General features: G+C 36.2%; 2 protein-coding genes across 4 annotated transcripts; both read right to left on the bottom strand.

Annotated features, from left to right (window-relative positions):
- Nucleotides 1-914: 914 nt before the first annotated feature.
- LOC145112393 (uncharacterized) lies at nucleotides 915-1,289 on the bottom strand. Its single transcript, XM_079048559.1, has one exon. The coding sequence runs from the start codon at nucleotides 1,287-1,289 to the stop codon at nucleotides 915-917; it is 375 nt and encodes a 124-aa protein (XP_078904685.1).
- A 3,335-nt stretch (nucleotides 1,290-4,624) lies between these two features.
- LOC145115092 (lysine-specific demethylase JMJ26-like) lies at nucleotides 4,625-19,571 on the bottom strand. 3 transcript variants are annotated; one of them, XM_079051258.1, is made up of 15 exons: nucleotides 18,970-19,571; nucleotides 18,653-18,795; nucleotides 18,413-18,534; nucleotides 18,197-18,293; nucleotides 17,965-18,106; nucleotides 17,413-17,482; nucleotides 16,551-17,325; nucleotides 10,318-10,647; nucleotides 9,696-10,002; nucleotides 9,429-9,577; nucleotides 7,626-7,698; nucleotides 7,450-7,535; nucleotides 6,882-7,001; nucleotides 6,067-6,131; nucleotides 4,625-5,713 (listed from the first exon to the last, which is right to left on the bottom strand). In XM_079051258.1, exons 1-15 carry the CDS (start codon nucleotides 19,235-19,237, stop codon nucleotides 5,560-5,562), a joined length of 2,901 nt encoding a protein of 966 aa, XP_078907384.1. In that variant the 5' UTR covers nucleotides 19,238-19,571; the 3' UTR covers nucleotides 4,625-5,559. The 3 variants fall into 3 exon arrangements, with proteins under 3 accessions (XP_078907384.1, XP_078907383.1, XP_078907385.1); XM_079051257.1 differs by having other exon boundaries at nucleotides 18,653-19,571; XM_079051259.1 differs by lacking the exon at nucleotides 18,970-19,571 and having other exon boundaries at nucleotides 18,684-18,806.
- Nucleotides 19,572-20,601: the final 1,030 nt, after the last annotated feature.

Raw genomic sequence — 20,601 nt, 5'->3', positions numbered from 1 at the left:
TTGAACGTTTCAAAGGTTTCTGATTTATGTTTGATTAAGTAGATATACCCATATCTACTATAATCATCAGTAAATGTCACGTGATAGTGATTGGCATCCCTTGTGGCTGATCTAAAAGAACCACACACATTTGTATGCACGAGGTCTAATAATCTTTCACCTCTTTCATAAGTACCAGTGAAAAGGTGATTTAATCATCTTACCCAATAAGCAAGACTCTCATTCATCGTCTAATTAAAGTTTAAATGATTACAACACTCCATCCTTTTGGAGTTGGGCGATGTGTTTCTTGTTAATGTGTCCAAGACAACAATTCTGTAAGCAAGCCTTGTCAAAACCATTAGAATAATTAATACTAACAACATTATTGCCAAGTTCATTCATACACACACTAGTTTCATACACACCATTACAAGGATAAACTTTGAAAATAAACGCACCATTTTTATAAACTAAAATTGCACCATCACTATTGTTAAAATTATAACAATATCCTTGTTTAAACTAAGCATGAAATAAAATTATGGTTCTTATCATTTCTGACGAATAACAACAGTTGTTCAAATAAACATAAGCTCATAAACTCCAATCCTAGTGACAATCAACTTTCGCCTGTTCCCCATGATCAGGTTTAACTTCCCATGCCCTACCTCTTCACTTTCCCTTAGTCCATGTATATCAGAACAAATATGAAAACCACATCCTGTATCAAGGGTCCAAGAGTTTAAAACATAAGTTTTATTGATTTCAATAGAATATATACTGGAAGAAGACCCAAACACCTTGCCTTTAGCATCTCTCATTTCTTGTAAGTACTTCGAGCAGCTTCTCTTCCTATGCCCCTTATGGCCATAATGAAAGCACACAACTTCTTTTGGTGGATCACCGATAAGAGGAGTATCAAAGTTGACCTTTCACTTTGACCCACTGGACTCTCCAATGTGGGCTTTTCCTTTCCACTTTGGTTGGGAGTAGGCCTTTCTCTTCTTCCATGTTCCTTGTTGAATAGCCATGATTGGGGCACTTGCAACAACACTAGAATGAGACTTCTTCATTCTTGTTTCAGCTATATGTAATAGATTGTGATGCTCAATCAATGTGATCTCAGTATTGTTCAAATGATAGGTCAAGATGAATTGGTCATAACTCCCGGTCAAGGAGTTGAGCACCATGTCAATGGAAAGATCCTTGTCAAAGTTCACACCGATCTTCTCTAATCTTTCTGCATGTCTCTGCATTTTCTGCACATGAGCACACACAAATTCCCCTTCTTTAAACTTGCACGCCATAAGGGTCCTTGACGACTTCATAATGCTCTTGCCTTGCTTTCTTATGGAACATTTGAGCAAGAGACAAGTTCATTGCATAAGGCCAGTAGTCCTCATAGGACTTTTGAAGATCAGGTGACATGGTTGCAATCATAATGCAAGAAACCTTAGTCATGTCGTCAACGTGCATATTGTATCTTACCAATTCCTCAGGAGTAGCAATCGATTTATCAATTTCTAGAACGGGATTATCAAGAACATATTCTTTATCCTCGTATCAATGTCATCTTAAAACTTCATATCCAGTCCATGTAGTTTGGACCAATAAGCTTATCCTTTGAGAGGACTGACAATAAAGTGAAGTTGTGAAAGGTGGGAAGAGGAGGAGGAAGATCACCATTTCTAGATATCTAAAATGAGATACAAGATTTTAGTTAGTTGATTTATCCTTAATATTTTAACCCAAATTAATATTCAAAGCTAGGATCTACAAATACAATTCAAAATTAAGAAAATGGATGTCGTAATGTAATTATGAATTTATTTTAAGTAGGTAAAGCTCTTTACCCATTTCAATCTCTTATGAAATTCCTAGATCTTTCGATATTCGTTGTACTATTCAATGGCATGTTTAATCTCAGGTTATTCTCTTTGATTTGTGATTGGGATGCCGAGAATCACAAACAAGATGTAAATAACCATGCAAACCCATGTCACATCCTTAAGGTCATTTATGATCTCACATTGACGTGCTGGTTAACCAAACACGCTCTGTTAATAACCATAAATATTGAGTATGTGCCATCTTTCTCTTCTTTGTAGTCCCACATTAGTGTGTTTGTTAACCATGCACACTTCACTAACGATTCACAAAGAAATGATGTGTGTTTTCATAGATTAGCATACAATTTCACATTTTTCTGAAAGTAACTAGAGGAGATTTTATGAAAGGTTCTAGTACTTTATACATTATACTTTTAATTTGATTATATCATATCAAACCCTTTTGGCTAATGACCCTCCACTACACAAAGAAGCGGATGGTGAAAAAGACACTCATTTAACAGTCATTTTATAAGTTGTTTTCTTATACCTCTCTTATAATGTGGCTTCTTGAATGAGGCCTACTAACGATTTGACTGACCTTTGAGTTATACATATAGTATTATAGGTCGGTGGATGAAAAGACACTCATTTAACGATCATTTTATAGGTCGTTTACTTACACATCTCTTATAGTGTGGCTTCGTGAATGAGGTCTATAACTATGTGACTGGCCATTTAGTTATACATAAATTATTAGAGCTTTTATATGTGTAAGATGTATTTTAAAACTTTTTTTAAATTACAAGGTTTAAATTTTAGCAATTCAATTAACCTTTAATTATATAATATTTGAACTATTAAGATTTAATGATTATCTTTAATTAAACTTTTAATTAATATTAAATCTTATGATAATTCCATTATCTAATTATCTTACAATTGGATAATTATATTTGTAATACTTCCTTATATTCAAATTTAGCATTTCTAATTATCTAGCTATAATATTCAGATTTTAAGTATTTAAAATAATATTAAATAACTAATAATTATCCTATCTTTTGAATAAGGCAAGAAAATCCCGAATTTTGTTTTCAGGCAGTTCCCATGTCGTGGCCAATACAGATTATCGATTTTTTCAGGTTTTCTGGTTTCATCTTTATGTACTACTAATTGACAAAGCTAGGTTCTTATACCACTATTAGGGTTCTTATGTAACAATAACATTATACTTGCAGAATTTCACTTAACATTTAAGGTTACATGCAGCCTAAAAATTATATGGCTTTTCACTGTTAATAACAAAATACTTTATGAAACAAAACTAAAACCCTATTGATAATCGAAAATCATAGATAAGAAACATATATTTGTTTAAAACGAATTAACCTATCAAGCACTTGAAGATCTCCTTGGAAAATTAGTTCCAATTATATGGTAGCCTCTAATGCGTCACACCTAAAACCCTAGGAAACCCTAGGATTGAATATAGGAGAGAGAGGTGAGTAGAAAATCTTATTTATTGAGGTATGATTTGTGTAAGCCGAATTTGGCTAGGGAACACCCATATTTATACTTGTCAAATAACCTAGAAACTCTAAGTTTGAATAATAAAATAATGTTATTTTATTCTTATTCAAATTCTGTTTCCTTAGTTGAGTAGAAGACTTCCAAAAACCATATCAAGGGCTCCCAGAACTGTCCACCCCTAGGAAGGTTCTGGATCCTCTCATTTGTTTAACTATTGAACAATTGCAGTCCAATCCTTATACCTCTAGTTAACTCTAATTAACTCATAATTAATTCTAAATTAATTATGTTTAAATCCTAATTAATTATTATTATTACTAATTAATATATTAATCATATAATATATTAATAAATCATCTCTCTCTCTCTCTCTCTCTCTCTCTCTCTCTCTCATAATCAATCCAAATTATTTCCTGGTTATAAGGGCAACCAAAAAAAAACTTTACTTTTATTTTTCAATATTATACCAATTTAATTAAGACCTTACACTTAATCCAACAAAAACCTTATCCTTTTAGCTAAAAGACGAAAGTCTTTTTAGTCCAAAAAGATATACATGACATAATAAATTACACCTTATGATATATTATGATATATTTTAATACTTAAATTGAAAAATAATATTTCCATGAAATAAATAATTTCTAATTAATTACAAGAGTTATATTTATTTATCAAGGATCAAATTCTTATAAATAATATATTTGCATCAAGTTGTTAGTGTGATCCTTTAGGATCATATATATGGACACAATCGTACAAGCCCCACACTTGTTATATATGGGCACAATCGTACAAGCCTCATACTTAATATCATATCTTAAGCACAATTATATCTTCGGTGCAATAACATCCCCACACTTGTTATATATGGGCACACTCGTACAAGCTTCCTTATTTCACCAATCGAGTAAAATCACTTCATCTTATTTTAGAGGAGGATGTTAAAATACCTCTCAGCTACAATCAAGCTTTGTTTTTTACACTTCTATTAGCAATGTAGTTGGTTCATAGAACCCACTTGAGCCCTCATAAATTCACACCAACTTCGTCTTCGTGGCTACCTATTCATGGAAAAGATGCAAGAGTTGTAAATCTAAATTAGATGTCTAACACTCTTTGGGTTGTGATCACAAGTATCACTACATGGTGATGGTGTGGTTATTGATAAATTGTGCCCAAGAAAGAATTGTTGATGCCTTGTAATAGGAGGGCAATACAACTTGAGAGATAAGAAATATATAAAAAAATCAGTTCACATTCTAGAACCATATTAATGATTAGATAAAATTGCCATACATTAGAATAAATAACAGTACAATAAAGATTATAGCCACAATACAAAATTGAAAAGAAACAAACCAAGTTACAAACATTTGCACAAGATACAACATTACAGTTAGATAAGATCCTCATGTACGTAAAATGGTTTCCAATCACTTTCCATACAGCATCGCCAAGAGATGGCATTTCATGTCTTCATCTTTTGGCGACAAATGCTCTTTCGCCAAAAGTGTATTAAGGTGCATGTGATGCATCTTCTTGGTCTTCCTTTCTTCCTTTTTTTGCTCCAAGTCGAGTCTTTTTCTCATGACTTCAACTTCATTGTCTCTAGTAACTCTAATTGCACGAAGTTCTGCAACAATTTCATTAGGAGACAAAGACGGTTGTGATACCTTACATTTTCCTTCCATTTTAGATGCATCTCTACTTGTACAAGGGCGACTTGTTGAACCACTATTATTTGGCGTTTCTGGGTTGGATTGGACACAATGATCTCCTTCTTCACCACTCCTTGATCTTTCTGTGTTGCCACCACTTTCTTCATTGCCCACTTCATGATCAGAATGTGAAGGTGTTGTCTCACAATCTATTGGCAATCCCACTTTGTGTCTAGCATAGTTTTCAGTATTTTGTGAGGTTTGGAGATTTTCACAATCTATCTGTAATCCCACTTCACCTGCATCACCATTTTCAGTATTTTGTGAGGTTTGTAGACTTCCACAATCTACATTTAATCCCACTTCACCTTTAGCATCATTTTCAGTATTTTGTGAGTTTTGAAGATTTTCACAATCTATTTGTAATCCCACTTCACCTGCACCACCATTTTCAGTATTTTGTGAGGTTTGAAGATCTTCATGATCTATGTGTAATCCCACTTCACCTCTAACATCGGTTTCAGTATTTTGCGATGTTTGGAGATTTTCACAATCTATGTGTAAACCCACTTCACAATTAGCACTATTTTCTGTGCTTTGTGAAATTTGTAGATTTTCAATGATTGGAACTTGATCAAGATCCGGAATAAAATGAGATTTTTATTGCATTGAGGGTTTGGATAATCTTGTGAGTCTTCAGAAGAGTTCCTAAAAATCAGATAGGTTAGATCGACAATATGAATATAAAGAGATGAGAAATAAAATTGGTACACATACTAGACTCTATTTATAAAGGGAAAAAAAATTGAATTTGGGTGTATTATGTTCTTTAAATAAAAATAACATCTGAATTATACCATATAAATTTTTCCAAAAATAATAGAAACCACTCGGTTAGAAAATGCCACATGGAAAGTAAAGCAAGTAAAAATGGCCAGCCAATGATTGGGTAGCTGACTAGTTATTGTTCTCTTTTTTTCCAATTGATTTCCTTTTCGTTTTATTTGTGACTGATTGGACCAAATTGCCGATTAAAATAGTCTAAAAAATGGTTCACTTACTTGGTATCAAATTTTTCCAAGTCCTTCACAGCTGCCTCCACTGCATAGAGTGCCATTTTCTTCACCTGTAATTAATTAATTAGCAGCATCAACTATTTTGCACCATTTTAATCTATAACAAATCAATCAAAATTAATGAAACTGATAATATTATGAGCATAAATTGATGCCATGTGTACAATAAAGTCACAAAAGCAAGAAATTTATTTAGAATCCAACATTAGATATGTAGCAAAATAGACGGGTTGATGTTAGACGAGTTGTGTTGGCAAGGTGATATGAACTGACTTAGAACTTGAAATCAATAACAAGAGCAGATAGAACAAAACTCACTGTATGGATTTAGGAACACTCAATAATACCCAAATGTCTACAAGAAAAAAGATAGTTTGGCAAATTCGAGAAAAAGGAATAAATTCCAGATTTACACAAAAGATGCCCAACACTCATTCTCTCTACTCCTATGTAAGCATTCTGCATAACCAATAAATTAAAGTAAATGCCTAAAATGCCCATGTACTAATAAGACACTCTTTATTTGCTGAGTTTCTCAAAATACTCCTAGATTAGATCAAATCCGTGGCTAAACCTGATGTGTAGCACAAGGCAACACTTTAATGTTAGTTTTATTAATCGCATAAGTAACTAAAATTGCTAAAATAACAATCTACTATTTTTGATTAAAAACCTGTTACCTTTTTTACTAATTTTCTAGATATACAAATTTGACCTGTCTTCAACAACATATAACTCAAATCTTTTGGTGGTTTAAGAAATATCTAATGTTTGCAACATTCAAAGAAGAGACTGTTTACCCCCAACTTATATTCTTTAGCCTTATGATTTTGGGGAAGAAGGCGGAAATCATCTGTCAACCGAATGCATTCACCAACATTTTCGGGAGAAACAAATTCCAATGCAACTTTTATACATGACTGCACAAAAAAAAACATATTTATTCACTTAATATGACAAGAGATAAAACTCAGAGACGAGTTAGATATAACAATCGCAATCAAGACCAATTTTCAAATTTTATATTTTTCACAAATTGATATATGTATATGCATATATCAATTAGAAGCATTTTAGATGTTGAAAGCTTGTTGTGAGAGCATTTTGTCTTATGAAGCATGTTGAAAGCATACATAACTCACAATGTTCAGATGACTAGAAAGTAGAAACCCTCAAAGAGAAATCAAAGATCAAGAAAAACATGTCTCGAAGACCGATGGATGACCATTTTTTTTTTTTTTCAGGAAATGGATCTCAAAAATTATGTCAACAACTTAGTGAACCCCACAACATCAAATCTTGAGTCCTATTATTTTCAAATTTAATGCAGCAAAAAAGAATCTAAGAACTAGTAGTTAAGTTGCTAACCTTCAAATTTCTAACTTGATGGGCACACCCAGCAGGTATAAAGACAGCATCTCCAAGCTTTTGGACAAAACTCCATGCTTCAATTCCTGATCATAACCAAAAAAAAATGAGCACAATCATAAAATCCAATATCAGTGAAAGTTGATACATAACACGCCTTGCAAATGCATACTAACCAAACTCCTCCTTGAGCTTCCTTTTATGGTCCATGGTTAAGTAAAATGTTTGGTCATGAATTGGGTGGATAACCTGGACCAAAAAAATACAATGGAACAGTTTGAGAAATGACTGTTTAGGAATGTAATGCTACACATAAGAATTTCTATAAAAGAAACAATATGCACGACTGATGCATCTACACTCAGTTTACAAGGCATATAGCTTCCCCAGAATTAAAATAATTTGACCTTAAATATGAAACCTGAGAGGACTTAATATGTGAAGTTGTTATCGTTTCGATGAGTGAAGTGAAAATAACAAGGGTAGTAATAGATAGTGATCCCTTAGTAAAGTGGACTACTATCCACTCAAAAATTATCCAAGTACAATACATTCAATCTCCACAATCCACCTCATGTTTACCTTCTAAATTTCAGATTACTTTACCATTGCCTTTTTTAATGACAGCACTAGTTATGTAAGAAGACAAAAATATTTAACTTGGCAAAAAAACAAAACATGAAAGCTTGAATCTTTCCCGATCTGGAAAAACTAATATGGTAAGGGTGTGTTTGACAAGGCTTCCAACTAGGTCCAAAAATTCCAAATTGGCTTTAAAACTCATGGACTCGGTCGATGATATTTGATTTCCCATTTTGCCCTAATCCTCTAAACGCCTCCACAGAAAGAAAGCAGAAGCAATCTCCCCTGCTATCAGCTCCGACTCCACATCACCTTCGTCTTCCTCCGACTCAGGTGCATATTTCTGATTTTTCTGTTCCCGCTTTTCCCATTTTGCTGAAATTTCTGATTTTGTTGTTTTCAATTAACACGATATATGCATTGTTTTCATGGTTTTTGTGATTGATATCCATCTCGAGTTTGAGATTGTATATATTGAAGATTTGAGGAACATATGTCACAGATTTAAGATTGAAAATTTGGTTATATATCGGCTTCAAATCTTTTCTCCATCTTTAGTCGTGATCAGCCATTGATTTGCTATTGTATCATTGTATGCAGAAGCAGAACTCATCTCTAAAGTTATCTAGATTAGTAAAGGCAAAAGACCAGGTGGTGGCTGGTAAAATGTATCATCTGACATTGGAGGCGACAGATGGAGGTGGCAACATAAAAGTATATGAAACTAAACTTTGGTAGCAGTCTTGGAATAACTTGAAGCAGATGCAAGAATTTAAGGTTCTGATGATCCAAATGTCTAGAAGTTAATTGGTGTTAATTTGATACAAGAGTCCATTAATGATTTTGTAATCAGTAAACTGCTTGTTGATGAGTTTAAAAAGTTTTGAGTTGCTGATTGTTTTCTTCTAAGCCCTGTATATGAAGTTATAGTGGGTTTTTGTTAACAATTACAACTGCAATATGAAATGTCTAGAAGCTAATTGGTGTGTTGTTGATTTGTTTTGCTATGTATAAAATTTTGATGAGCAGGGGTATTTTGGGTACAAAAATATTATGTGTATGTTTGGTTCCACATGTTGAATCAAAATTTATGTTTTCATATGTGTGTCAAGAAATGAGAGTGTTTTAGAGATGAGAGTGTGGAAGGGTCTTTGAGAGAATGACCTTTTTCATTAGTGTTTTACCTGAGCCAGTAACCCAATGAACTATTATTAAAAATGTTGTGTGAGGGTAATATAGTCAGTTTGCACAGTCAGTCAGATGCAAAATCAAACAGCAAGTTTCAGTCAGAAGTTAACTCAGTCAGAACTTCTAAACCAGTTAGCAACTATCAAATGACCCCTAAAAAGGTCCAAAAGACTGTTCGAATATCCTTATTACACATAAATAAAGATTACCTGCTGTAGTGGATGACAAAAGGCATGTCTGAACTCTTTGAAGTGTTTTTTGAGATATTCCTGCAGTTTAGGAGTATCTTCCCTCCTAAACACATCCCACAAAGCACCTCCCTCTTCCAGATCAGAATCAGATCCATCCACACAACTACCTGAAATATCATCCTGCTTATCAAAACTTTTTTAATGGAATCCATTCTCCTCCTAACTTTTCTATCACACTATCAGACTCATCTGATTGATCACTAGCAGTTGTCACAAGACAAGAACCTGTTTCATGCCCACGTTTTCGCTTGCTTCTACTGTTAACACAGTAAGTTTCTTCCACATTGTCATCACTCGTGTTTTTTTCAACTGTAGATTCAACAAATGTTTTAACTAGGCACCTTCTTTTTTCTTTCAATTTATTTAATTTATCAGTAGTAGCTTTCGTGTTATCAACATCAGGTTGTGTCTTCACTACCAGTCCAAATAGTTCCTTAGCATCCTGAGCCTTGTGCAGCTGCTTCAACTCCTTTATCAATTTACGATGTTCAAGGGCAGGGGTCACAGTTGCAGTATGAGTCAACACATTCACCTGCATGTCACCAGAATACATATTCATGAATGAAAATATATAAAATCCAAAGCAGGTTGGGTCTTGGTGTGCAAAATAGAGAATATATCTCTTTGAAGATGGTGAAGCCATTAGCAAACCAAATTCTTCTCAGACAATCTGAAATGCAACTACTATAACCAAAAGAAATGAGAAACCAAAGTAAGCCTAGAAAGCCAAATTCAATTCCAATGATACTCGATCAAATCCAATACAGATGATATTGTGTCTGTCTAGAATCAGAACAGGAAATTTCAAGCAGAAGAATTTGGCTTAACTAAATAGAAAAAAACATACCACATCACACTTGTCACAATGAAGTTTAGTTACAGAGTCACCACGTCCCAATTCTTGATGAACACCATAAGCTATATATGTTTTAGGACCCATGTCTGGCTTACAAGATTCGTCAGGCAACTTGACTGCAAGATTAAGGTAGCCATCACGTGGATGTGTATATTCTTTAAAGGGTAAGGAAGTGATGAATTCAACACCATGACGTGGCAACAGTTCTTCAAATAAATTTGATAATACCCAGTCTTTCAACTTTAGAATGTGAGGCCACCCAACTTCATCATATTGACCTTCCGTATACCAATTAAAAAAGTTACGAACATTTATATCAGCCTGCATGCCATGAGAAGTTGATTAAGCATGTAACATATCTAAATGTAGTATTAACTTAAAAGGCAAACATCTAACATAAAGGGTGACAAATCGACCAAAGTTCTAGAATGTGTTCAAAAAAAGAGGTGCAATATTAAGAGAAATAGATAACATTCTCCCAAGCTTGTACGAACTGTAGCAAATACCATACAACATTACTCCATTCCCATGAGAATGGGGTAAAGGGGAGGTAAGATGTAGCATGTAGGCAACCTCTCTACCCTAACCCTAAAGTAGGGGGACTGTTTCCATAGTTGACCTTGGACATAAGAAAAAGAAAAAGAAAAAGAAAATTGTGAGCCCACACAAGATGATCTCCTACATATGACACAATGAAGAAATAAAGTCTACCACATGTCCACCACAACATCCTCATTTGTGTGAACTCCATCTTCCTTAGGTACTCTTTAATCGGCTAACTTTTGGAACCATACAACAAAATTGGCCTTATAGCCACCCTGAAGTAAAACACATATGGTTCCTCCTCAAATTAACCACCCTCTTTATGCAATACATCCCAAGTACTTGCAACTCTTCTTTGGGTGTATAGCTTACTCAGTAGTCACTAGCACTCACCAATGTTGGTGATTTTAGTGTCACCGGACATTTTGTGTAATTGAAACTATTATGTAAGCTAAAGGCGCTTATTATTTTGTACTCTATATTATGTTTGGTGAGTGCGGAGTGCATGCATATATAAGATCATATGATAAGCCGGTATAACAGAATGGCGGGGGTTAAGGGGAGTCAAACCGTGTAATTGTATTATATTTTACAAAATTACATATAAACTCTATATAAAGAGTATAATATTACACTACACTACCCTCTACGGCTCTACTTATTATAAATGTAAATTACATAGTCTAACATTCCACCGCAAGTTTAGGGTGGAGAACAACCTGCAACTTGGACCCTAGGAGCTAAAATCTCCGAGCAGATAACGGTTTTGTAAAGACATCAGCGATCTGATCATACGTAGATATAAATTGAACTTGTAGATGACATCTTGCTACCTGCTCACGAACAAAGTGAAAATCTACCTCGCCATGTTTAGTGCGTGCATGGAACACAAGATTGGCGGATAGATATGTAGCTCCTATATTGTCACACCAAAGAGTAGGAGACAAAATCGATGTGCCAAGTTCACGCAAGAGTGCTTTTAACCAAATTAATTATGCAACAGTGTCAGCAAGAGCTTTGTACTCAAATTCAGTTGAAGACCTTGAAACCATCTTTTGTTTACGGGCAATCCAGGAGAAAAGATTGAATCCCAAATATATAACAAATCCCCCGGTGGATCTATGGTCGACTGGGCAGCAAAAGTAATATCTGGGCGGGATAAAGTAGCATATTGCAAAGCGCCAACAGTTTGACAATACATGGTTGGATCAGAAAGCGATGGGTTATCATCAATGGTCAAGAGGTAACAGGGACTCATTAGAGAACAAGCTGGCTTGCAGTCAGAGAGACCTAACCGTTTAAGAATCTCGAGAATATACTTTCGTTGAGACAACACAAGAGTCTTCTTGTCATAAACAACCTCAATGCCCAAGAAATAATGAAGTTGACCCAAATCTTTAATTGCAAAAGTAAAACTGAGACGACTTATGATGCAGTCAATAGCTGACTGTTGTTACCAGTGATAATAATATGGGTTTTATGCAAAAAAATCCCATTATTTTGGGAAGATTTTCAATAAAGTCCTAAATCTTTTTTTTTATAACAGAGAAGTCTCATTCTTTTAGGGAAATCACATAATCTGTCATTTCCTGTTAAACTACAAAAAATGACTTTTTCGTTAATTTGGGCAAAATGTTAAATAATCAACGCTTTTCTGTTAAAAAAAAAAAGATGTAGGACTTTATCAAAAAATTTCCCAAAATAATGAGACTTTTCTGCATAAAACCCATAATAATATTGTCTACATAAACCAGAACATAAACAATAGTACCACCAGAGTTGAAGATGAAGAGCGAAGGATCAGTTTTGGATCCTGAGAAACCAAGTACAGTTAGAGTTGTGGACAACCGGGTAAACCACACTCGTGGAGCTTGCTTATCCCATAAAGGGACTTGTGGAGAAGACATACAGAGTCTGGTTTAGTGGGGTCAACTAAGCTATGAGGCTGTTCGATGGAAACAACTTCTTGTAAGTCACCATGTAAAAATGCGTTTTTCACATTCAATTGTCGGAGAACCCAGTTGTTGGTCACGGCAAGGGACAGAATGACCCTAAAGGTGGTTGACTTTATCACATGACTGAATGTTTCATTATAGTCAACACCCGGTTGTTGATTAAATCCTTCGGTGACTAGCCATGCTTTGTAGCGAGTAACATCACCCTGTGGATCCTTCTTTAACCTATATACCCACTTACAATCACGAAGGTTAGTATTTTTAACATATGAAACTAACATACGGAACTAAGGACCATGTAGCATTCGTATAAAGCGCTTGAAACTCCTCAGTCATGGCAAGACGCCACTCAGGAGTTCTGTTGGCAACAGTAAATGAAGTTGGTTCGGTATGAGAAGAAGATGAACAGGTGGAAGTGTAAGCAGATGGATCATATCGAGAGGTGTGTGTGGGATTTTGACAAAGATTGGGAGGTTAGGGTCGTTGAGGTGGTGATGGCGGAGGGGGTGGTGTAGAGGAAGATGAGTGAGTGAGTGTTGGTAGATCTGGAGTGGACTGGGAGACGGGATCCATAATGAGAGGTGGTGTAGGAAAGATAGAGATATAAGGAGTAGGGGAAGTAGGCGGTTGTGGTGGTGAAGAGTTGAACGGGAAAACATATTCATTGAAACAGACATTGCGGGCTATGTATATGCATTCGGTTGTAGGATCAAAACAACGATAACCATGGTAGATAGGATTGTAACCAAGGAAGACACATGGTGTGGAACGGAAATCAATCTTGTGATGATTATAAGGACAAAGATGAGGAAAACATTGACAACCAAAAACATGAAGAAATAAGTAGTCCGATTTTTGGTTGTAGACTTGTTGAAAGGGTGATTTATTTGAAGAGATTCTAGATGGAAGACGATTTAGAAGATAAACGGCAGTTTCAAAGGCAAAGTGCCAAAAACGTTGTGGGACATGGGATTGGGTAAGTAGAGCAAGACTGGTTTCCACAACATGGCGATGGCGACACTCAACAATTCCATTTTGTTCATTGGTACGAGGACACGAGAGTCGGTGAATGATGCCAAGGTTTGTGAGGAAGTGAGAGGACAAAATTTCCCTCCCCAATCGGTTTGTACACTTTTGAGTTTGGTGTTGAATTGTCGTTCAACCATAGTAGTGAAATTTGTAAATGTAGAGTAAATATCAGATTTATGTGCAAGTGGGTAAAACCACATGTACCTAGAGTAATGATCAACACATAAGAGAAAATATTTATGACCATCAGAAGAGACTGTGAGGGAGGGTTCCCAAACATCACAATATACCAAATCTAAGATTTTATTATTGTGAAAAGTAGAGTTATGTAATGAAAGTTCAGAGGATTTGCCTAACTGACAAAAAGTACATAAAGAGGAACTAAGTTTTGTAGAAACTGACAAAGAACAACTAGAAACAATAGAATTAAAAACACGTTCGTGTGGATAACCGGGACATTGATGCCAAGTGACGGACGAAGCTTTGGTGGCTATGAAGGCGAGCTTAGGAAGGGGTTGGAGTTGAGGAAGACGAAGCGAGTAGAACCCGTTATTGCTTGGACAGAAAGGCGGAAAGAGTGGGTAGCCTCGTCCTTCACAACAATGAAAGAAGTGTGAAACTGAAAATAAACATCATTGTCATGACAAAACTGTTGGACAGATAAAAGATTCTTATGAAGTTGAGGAACATGGAGAATATTTGTGAGATTAAAGGTTTGTTATGAGAAAGGTATTTTGATGAACCAATATGAAAAATGGTAAGAGGGTTACCGTCACCAACACTGAGTGAGTCATTACCATGATATGCTTCAAAGTTGTCAAGGTTTCATACGTCATGAGTAGCATGACTATTTGCACTGGTATTTGTGAACCATGTTGCTGTTGATGTAGATGCAGAATCGGAACAGGTGGCGATATTAGCTTGAGAGTTAGACCTGTTAGGCTGATTTGGGCAATGATATGGTAGGTGACCTATACCACAACGGTTGCAGTAACCGTACACAGTGAGTGGAAACCCACTGGAATTGGCGAGTGTTGAGTTGTTGTCACGACCTTGGTTATTCTAGTTACCTCGTGAGTTGCCACGAATGTTGCCTTGACGTTTTGGTTACCTCGATTGTTTGATGCCCTGGAGGCATAGTAAGTGTGGGGTTGGGTGTTTTGTGAGCACATAGGATTTAGTTGACACCCTAATTGAGAGGCTAACAACTGCACGTTGTTAAGTTGAGACTGAATAGCAGCGAGATAAGGTAAAAAAATAGTAGAAGCACCTCCAATTGTGGCAGCATATACCTATGGTGGGGTGGTAATGGGTAAGGTGGCTGATTTGTTGATCATGTAATCATGAATAGACTAGAGGGCATGCAGATCATTAAAAGTGATTGGTGGTTGACGTGCCAAAAGGTTTGATTTCAAACCATTGTACTCATCTCGTAAACCTGAGATGGTGAACATGAATAGACTAGAGGGCATGCAGATCATTAAAAGTGATTGGTGGTTGACGTGCCAAAAGGTTTGATTTCAAACCATTGTACTCATCTCGTAAACCTGAGATGGTGAACATAACCAGGTCTTTGTCTTTCATAGATTCGCCAATGTTGGCGAGAGCTCATGCATATTCCATTGCTCGACTGAGATAGTTAAGTGGAGTTTCGTCTCCTTTCATCTCTATGCGAAGTAGTTGTGTTTTTAACGTGTATTCACGAGAAGCAGAATTTGGTGCCCATGCACGTTCTAAGGAAAGCCAAAGGTCTCTAGAAGTTGTACCTTGAACATGTTGGAAAGACGCTTCAGAAATTGTTGACAGAATTATCATTCGAACATGTGCATCGTTGGCAATCCGAGGGAGATAACTAGGGTTATCAGTTATTGCATCTCCTGTTGTAACTTTCTGTTTAGGGCATTGAATGGTGCCATCACAGCCAATCAGATGGTAAGTAGTTAAGAAGCCTTCCAAAAACCATAGTTTGTAGGAGAGAGGATGAAGGTGAATTTGTGAGTGTTGTGGGCTGTTTTCTCTTGCAGCAGTAAAGGCAACAATAACAACCATGTTTAGAGGCGGCAAGAGGTTTCTTGGCTTTGATACCAAGTCGAACCGTGTAATTGTATTATATTTTATAGCAATACATATGAACTCTATATAAAGAGTATATATTACACTTTAATACCCTCTACTTATTATAAATGTAAATTACATAGTCTAACAAGGGGGCGCAACCCCTTACAAGGTCCTAGGGGCAGCGCCCCTAGCAGGTCCAAGGGGCAGAGCCCCTGGCGACAAGATTGACAAATCTTTCCAGATTTGGAAACCATTGATTAAGCTATTAATTTTGTGATTCTCCTAACTAATTTAGAAGATAAAAACCCTAATTTGCCATGTATATATACGACTCCTCTTTAGAGTCGTACTCTTCTGAACTCTCTCTCTTCTACTACAAACTCAGAATTCGTCTGACATTTTGACTTGTGTTTTTATGCCTAGATACACAAGTGTCCTTTTGGATTATCCTAGACCGGATTTCCTGTAACCCGGCATAGGGTGGAAAACTCAGTTCGGAAATTCGGAAAGTGACTGTACACGATCCATAAGGAATCGTGTTCTTCCCTATCACCCTAATATTCCCCCAACAACCAATTACCACAAAACACAGATAATAAAATAAGCAATGTAAAATAGAAAAGGGAATACTTAGCCAACCTCACACCAATCCAAACAATTAATAGCAGCCACATCCAATAGCTTGTCGCGTTTAGTATTTGAAATCTGGCGAAAAGCACGCCACATGACCATGGGTTCCCAGCTCAACCCAAGAGTAGTTTCAAGAACATTGCTGACTATTACTGGCTCCCCTTTTGACCAATGCCATTGAAAATGCTTCAAATCTCCTGGTTTAATGTCTATAGCACGTGGACAATACAAGTAATTGTCATTTGAACTTTCACGAGAAGCAGCTTTACGTGACTGTTTATCACCACAATCACTACCATTCACATTATCTGAACATGAGCACCATTTCTCAGACATATCCCATATATTGTCCTCCAGTTTGTGCATCTTTAAGAGCTTTTGTGCTTTCTCCAACAAGATTGTAACTCTGTCAAGTGGCTTTGTGTGCATCAACTCTAAAATCCCACGACCACAACCACCCATGCTTTTTGGAGGACAAGGAATTCTGCCATCATCCAGAGACTTCCATTCATGAGTTTGCTTTTTCTTTGGTGCATAACTCCCCTTTTTTCTTTTCTTGAGGGCTGCAGCAGCCTTCTTAACTTCAAGGGGCTTTCCTTCATGTAAGTAAGGCTTTCCCCCGTGTAAGTAATCAGGACCTGGATCTTTGACTTTAATGATAACTTCTTCCTTGTTTCCTTGAAGATTGCCATCTCGCAATTCCCAGCAACATTGAAGGCAGAGGTCATATTGACAAGAAGGGCAGTTTCTATGCAAGTCAAAAATTGATGTTTTACAGCAGTCACTGCATACATCATGGGGACAATCAAAATAGGAAATCATTATACATCCAAATCCTTAAAACGTTTGTGCAATCCTTGAAATGACATACCAGTAAATGTGCATGCGCTCAAATGAACTGCAACTTTCCTTCTTCAACTGTACCTCTGATACAGAACACCCTGCCCAAGAAGATAAATTTATAAAAACCTAACTAAAATGTGGCCGATTGCTGATTATCCATTTCAACCACCCTTTTAGTGAACAAAGTCACACTATCACATTCCAACTCAACACCAAACCATGAAAAAACAATCGACTGACAATAATCAACAAGAGAGCATTTTTCGCACTATTTTGCTCAATTTTGAAAGGAACCAAGAACAAGCTGGTACAGATGCATAATCCTTTAAGAAGATAAAAAAAAAATGGAAGTTCAGTTTTAGAAGTTAAATCAAACTGCAACAAACATCTTTCCTTGAAGTTTCCTTAAGTCTCAACAACGTACTCATTTAAATCGAAGCTCTTTTTCATAAGAATAAAACAGTCATCATCATTAGTCAAGAATCACATATGTGGCAATACTGATTCAGATTATAATGTGAACTAGGAACTGTATCTTTAAAATACAGCAAGAGCACTGAGATGAACAATAAAAAAATACCTTGAATTTTAGACTCTATTACTTTCTCCCTTATGTGCTCCTCGTTGAGACGCTTCAAAAATGGAAGAAGCACATGTAGGATATAAACAGAATACCGGATTTTCTGATCATCATTGAGTTTGAAATCGATCTTTTGTTTGACCTAAAAACCCACCAACAGATTCAGTATTTGTTGGGTATGGGAAAGAAGAGCAATAAGTTCCATAACAAAAGATGAGCTGCAGGAACCAACTTTTGGGTGCACATCACGCAGGCAAGATTTACAGTTGCAAATGTCACGGCAAACAGGGCAACTCTCACCAAACATCTCCTCTGTCATGTTAGGGTACCTACAGAACAGAGTAAACAAAAGAAAATAAGATGAAAAAGCCGAGAAAACAAGCAAATTTCATAATACAGTTGCTCAGCTGAAAAAGAAGAAAAGGTTTTAAGTTTTAACAACTCATACCATCTTGTCATGCAAGGCACACAGTAACGTTTTGTAGTGCATTTCAGGCACCCAACAACTCGTCCCTTGTCGTTCTTTTGACACTGATGGCACATTACTGATGGTACATGAACTAGGTTTCCCTGTCAATGAATGGAAAAAAAGAGAGATGATGTTCAATTTATGATCAGATGTCTGCAAGAGCAACCAAGTAGATTTATTTGAATAAAGAAAGAGGGAGACAAGGGACACAGAATGTACATATTCATCTGGAACCATTTGCTTTGCATACCACTTTGGCTTTGGCTTTGAACTATCCTTCTTGCTTGAACTTGAAGCTGCCTGGCTTTTCTTATCTTGTTCTTCTTCACCACTATTTTCTTTCCCCTGCTGTTTATTCTTCCCTACATCATCATCATATATGAAAGTCTTATAATTAATACCATCATTCCTACTCCTAGTACTTCTTCTGGGCCTCACATACTCTTTTATATCATCTTTGTTGTTTAATACTTTCTTATTGGTACTGTTTCCCTCTCGATCAGGAGTAGCAAGAGCAGGTTCAGCATCAAACATACCTTCTTCTGTTTCTTCTGGAGACTTGTTATCATCGTCACTTGACTTGTCAGCATCCATTGTCATCGTCCCTGCTTCTTCTACATAAACAGCCTGCCTCTGACGAACACATGGTTTATTTTTCTTCTCTTCAGATTTAGTAGCATTACCAGTGTTCCTGTTGTTGGCTTTCCGACCTCGTTTCCAGCCTCTCTTCTTCCGAACATTCTCCTTCGCTTCTGCTTTGGATTCAGAACCCCCCCTTTTGTTCTGCACCTCCATCACCATCATCTTTGGCCTCAACAAGATTCCAGTTCTTCTTAATCGTTGTCGCCATCAATAAACACTAATTCTTGAGACTCATGGAAAAATTAGGATTCTGTACAGGAGGAAGAGTGTGGAATTAGGGTTTTCGAAACAGTTGGGGTTTGCTGTGGATTCTGATGAGAGATTCCTGCATGTTGAACTCCACTTCGCGGTATTCACAGTGTCTGTGCCGACAAGTAGAGATGAAAGTGAGTTTAAAACAGGACAGGTTTTCGGAAAAATCAAACCTCAAATTTACCGATCGTAATGCTAAAGGAGTGGAGGTGTCAAAAGGGAAGGGAGGTGTTAAAGGAAAGTTCTAAAGTGTACACCACTCCCTATCTTATGCCAAGGAGGGTGTTAAGAAAGAGATGTCATGGGTGTAGCTAGAGGAGAGAGGAGAGAGAAAGCATGAATGTGTGTTGTATCGGTTGATTTGTATTTTTTTATATATTTTAATTTTTTTCCCCACAATTAAACCTATTAAATTGTCACACTTCGACTCCCTACCTTTTTTGTGCTAGACATGCTAAGCCTATGTGTCATGAAAAAAACTTAAAAATCATATGTGCCAACATGCTAAGAGTGTTACCACTCCCTTTAGCCTAAGAGCTGATAACTGGACCAGTATACCTACCGGTTTCCAGAAAACTAGGAACCCGGAATTGACGGATGTAAGAACCGATAACCGGATCGGTATACACACACTATAACCGGTTTCAGTTCAGTTGCGGATATCAAACCGTGTATAGTGGGTATGGAGCCGGTTGGAACCAAAAACAGATAATTGGAACCGGATTCTTGTATTAGACCCGAAAATGAAACCGGAACCCCGGAATTTTGGAACAAAAGAAAAAAAATATATGTTGTAACCCAATGCAATTAACTCTAAAATCTACTCCATCTTGTTCATATATCTTAAACCTTAAAATCAAACAGAATTTTGAAACAAAATCAAACGGAATTACCGAAGTTCAAAACCAAATACTATTATTTTAATTTTACGTTTGATTCAAACTCCTTTCCAAGACTTGTTTTTTTAGGTTTCACTCCCAACTCCATATGCATCATTTACTTCTTATATAAAACATGGATAAAAATATACATGATATATGTGTCAGGTCAATATTCCTTGGTAATTAAACACATGAAAGCAACCACACTGACTTGTTTTTTTGCAAACTTGTACGATTCCAAATATACTCATTTTTACTTTCCTAATTTTAATACACTATATCCAAGAAAAATTATTTATCTTTAAGCTTGATGTACAAACTTGATATGCATCCTTAACCTTCAACTTTGAAAACAATAACATAAAAGCAAGAAGACAAATTATCTTGACATTA

Source organism: Lactuca virosa, chromosome 5 (assembly GCF_052849685.1).
Source record: "Lactuca virosa cultivar CGN04683 chromosome 5, Lactuca_virosa_CGN04683_v6, whole genome shotgun sequence".
Lineage (NCBI taxonomy): Eukaryota > Viridiplantae > Streptophyta > Magnoliopsida > Asterales > Asteraceae > Lactuca > Lactuca virosa.
The sequence above is the reverse complement of the archived record's forward strand: the minus strand, read 5'-3'. Positions and strand labels throughout refer to the sequence as shown.

Bases quoted from the DNA above. Each gene is read 5' to 3' on its own strand.
- LOC145112393 (XM_079048559.1), bottom strand. From the start codon at position 1,289: ATGGCGTGCAAGTTTAAAGAAGGGGAATTTGTGTGTGCTCATGTGCAG.
- LOC145115092 (XM_079051257.1), bottom strand. From the start codon at position 19,237: ATGATGGTGATGGAGGTGCAGAACAAAAGGGGGGGTTCTGAATCCAAA. The intron at 10,003-10,317 runs GTATGTTTTTTT...GGTGACATGCAG, and splicing joins ATTGTGACAAGTGTGATGTG to GTGAATGTGTTGACTCATAC. The intron at 6,132-6,881 runs GTAAACAGTCTC...AATTAATTACAG, and splicing joins CTAAAGAATATAAGTTGGGG to GTGAAGAAAATGGCACTCTA.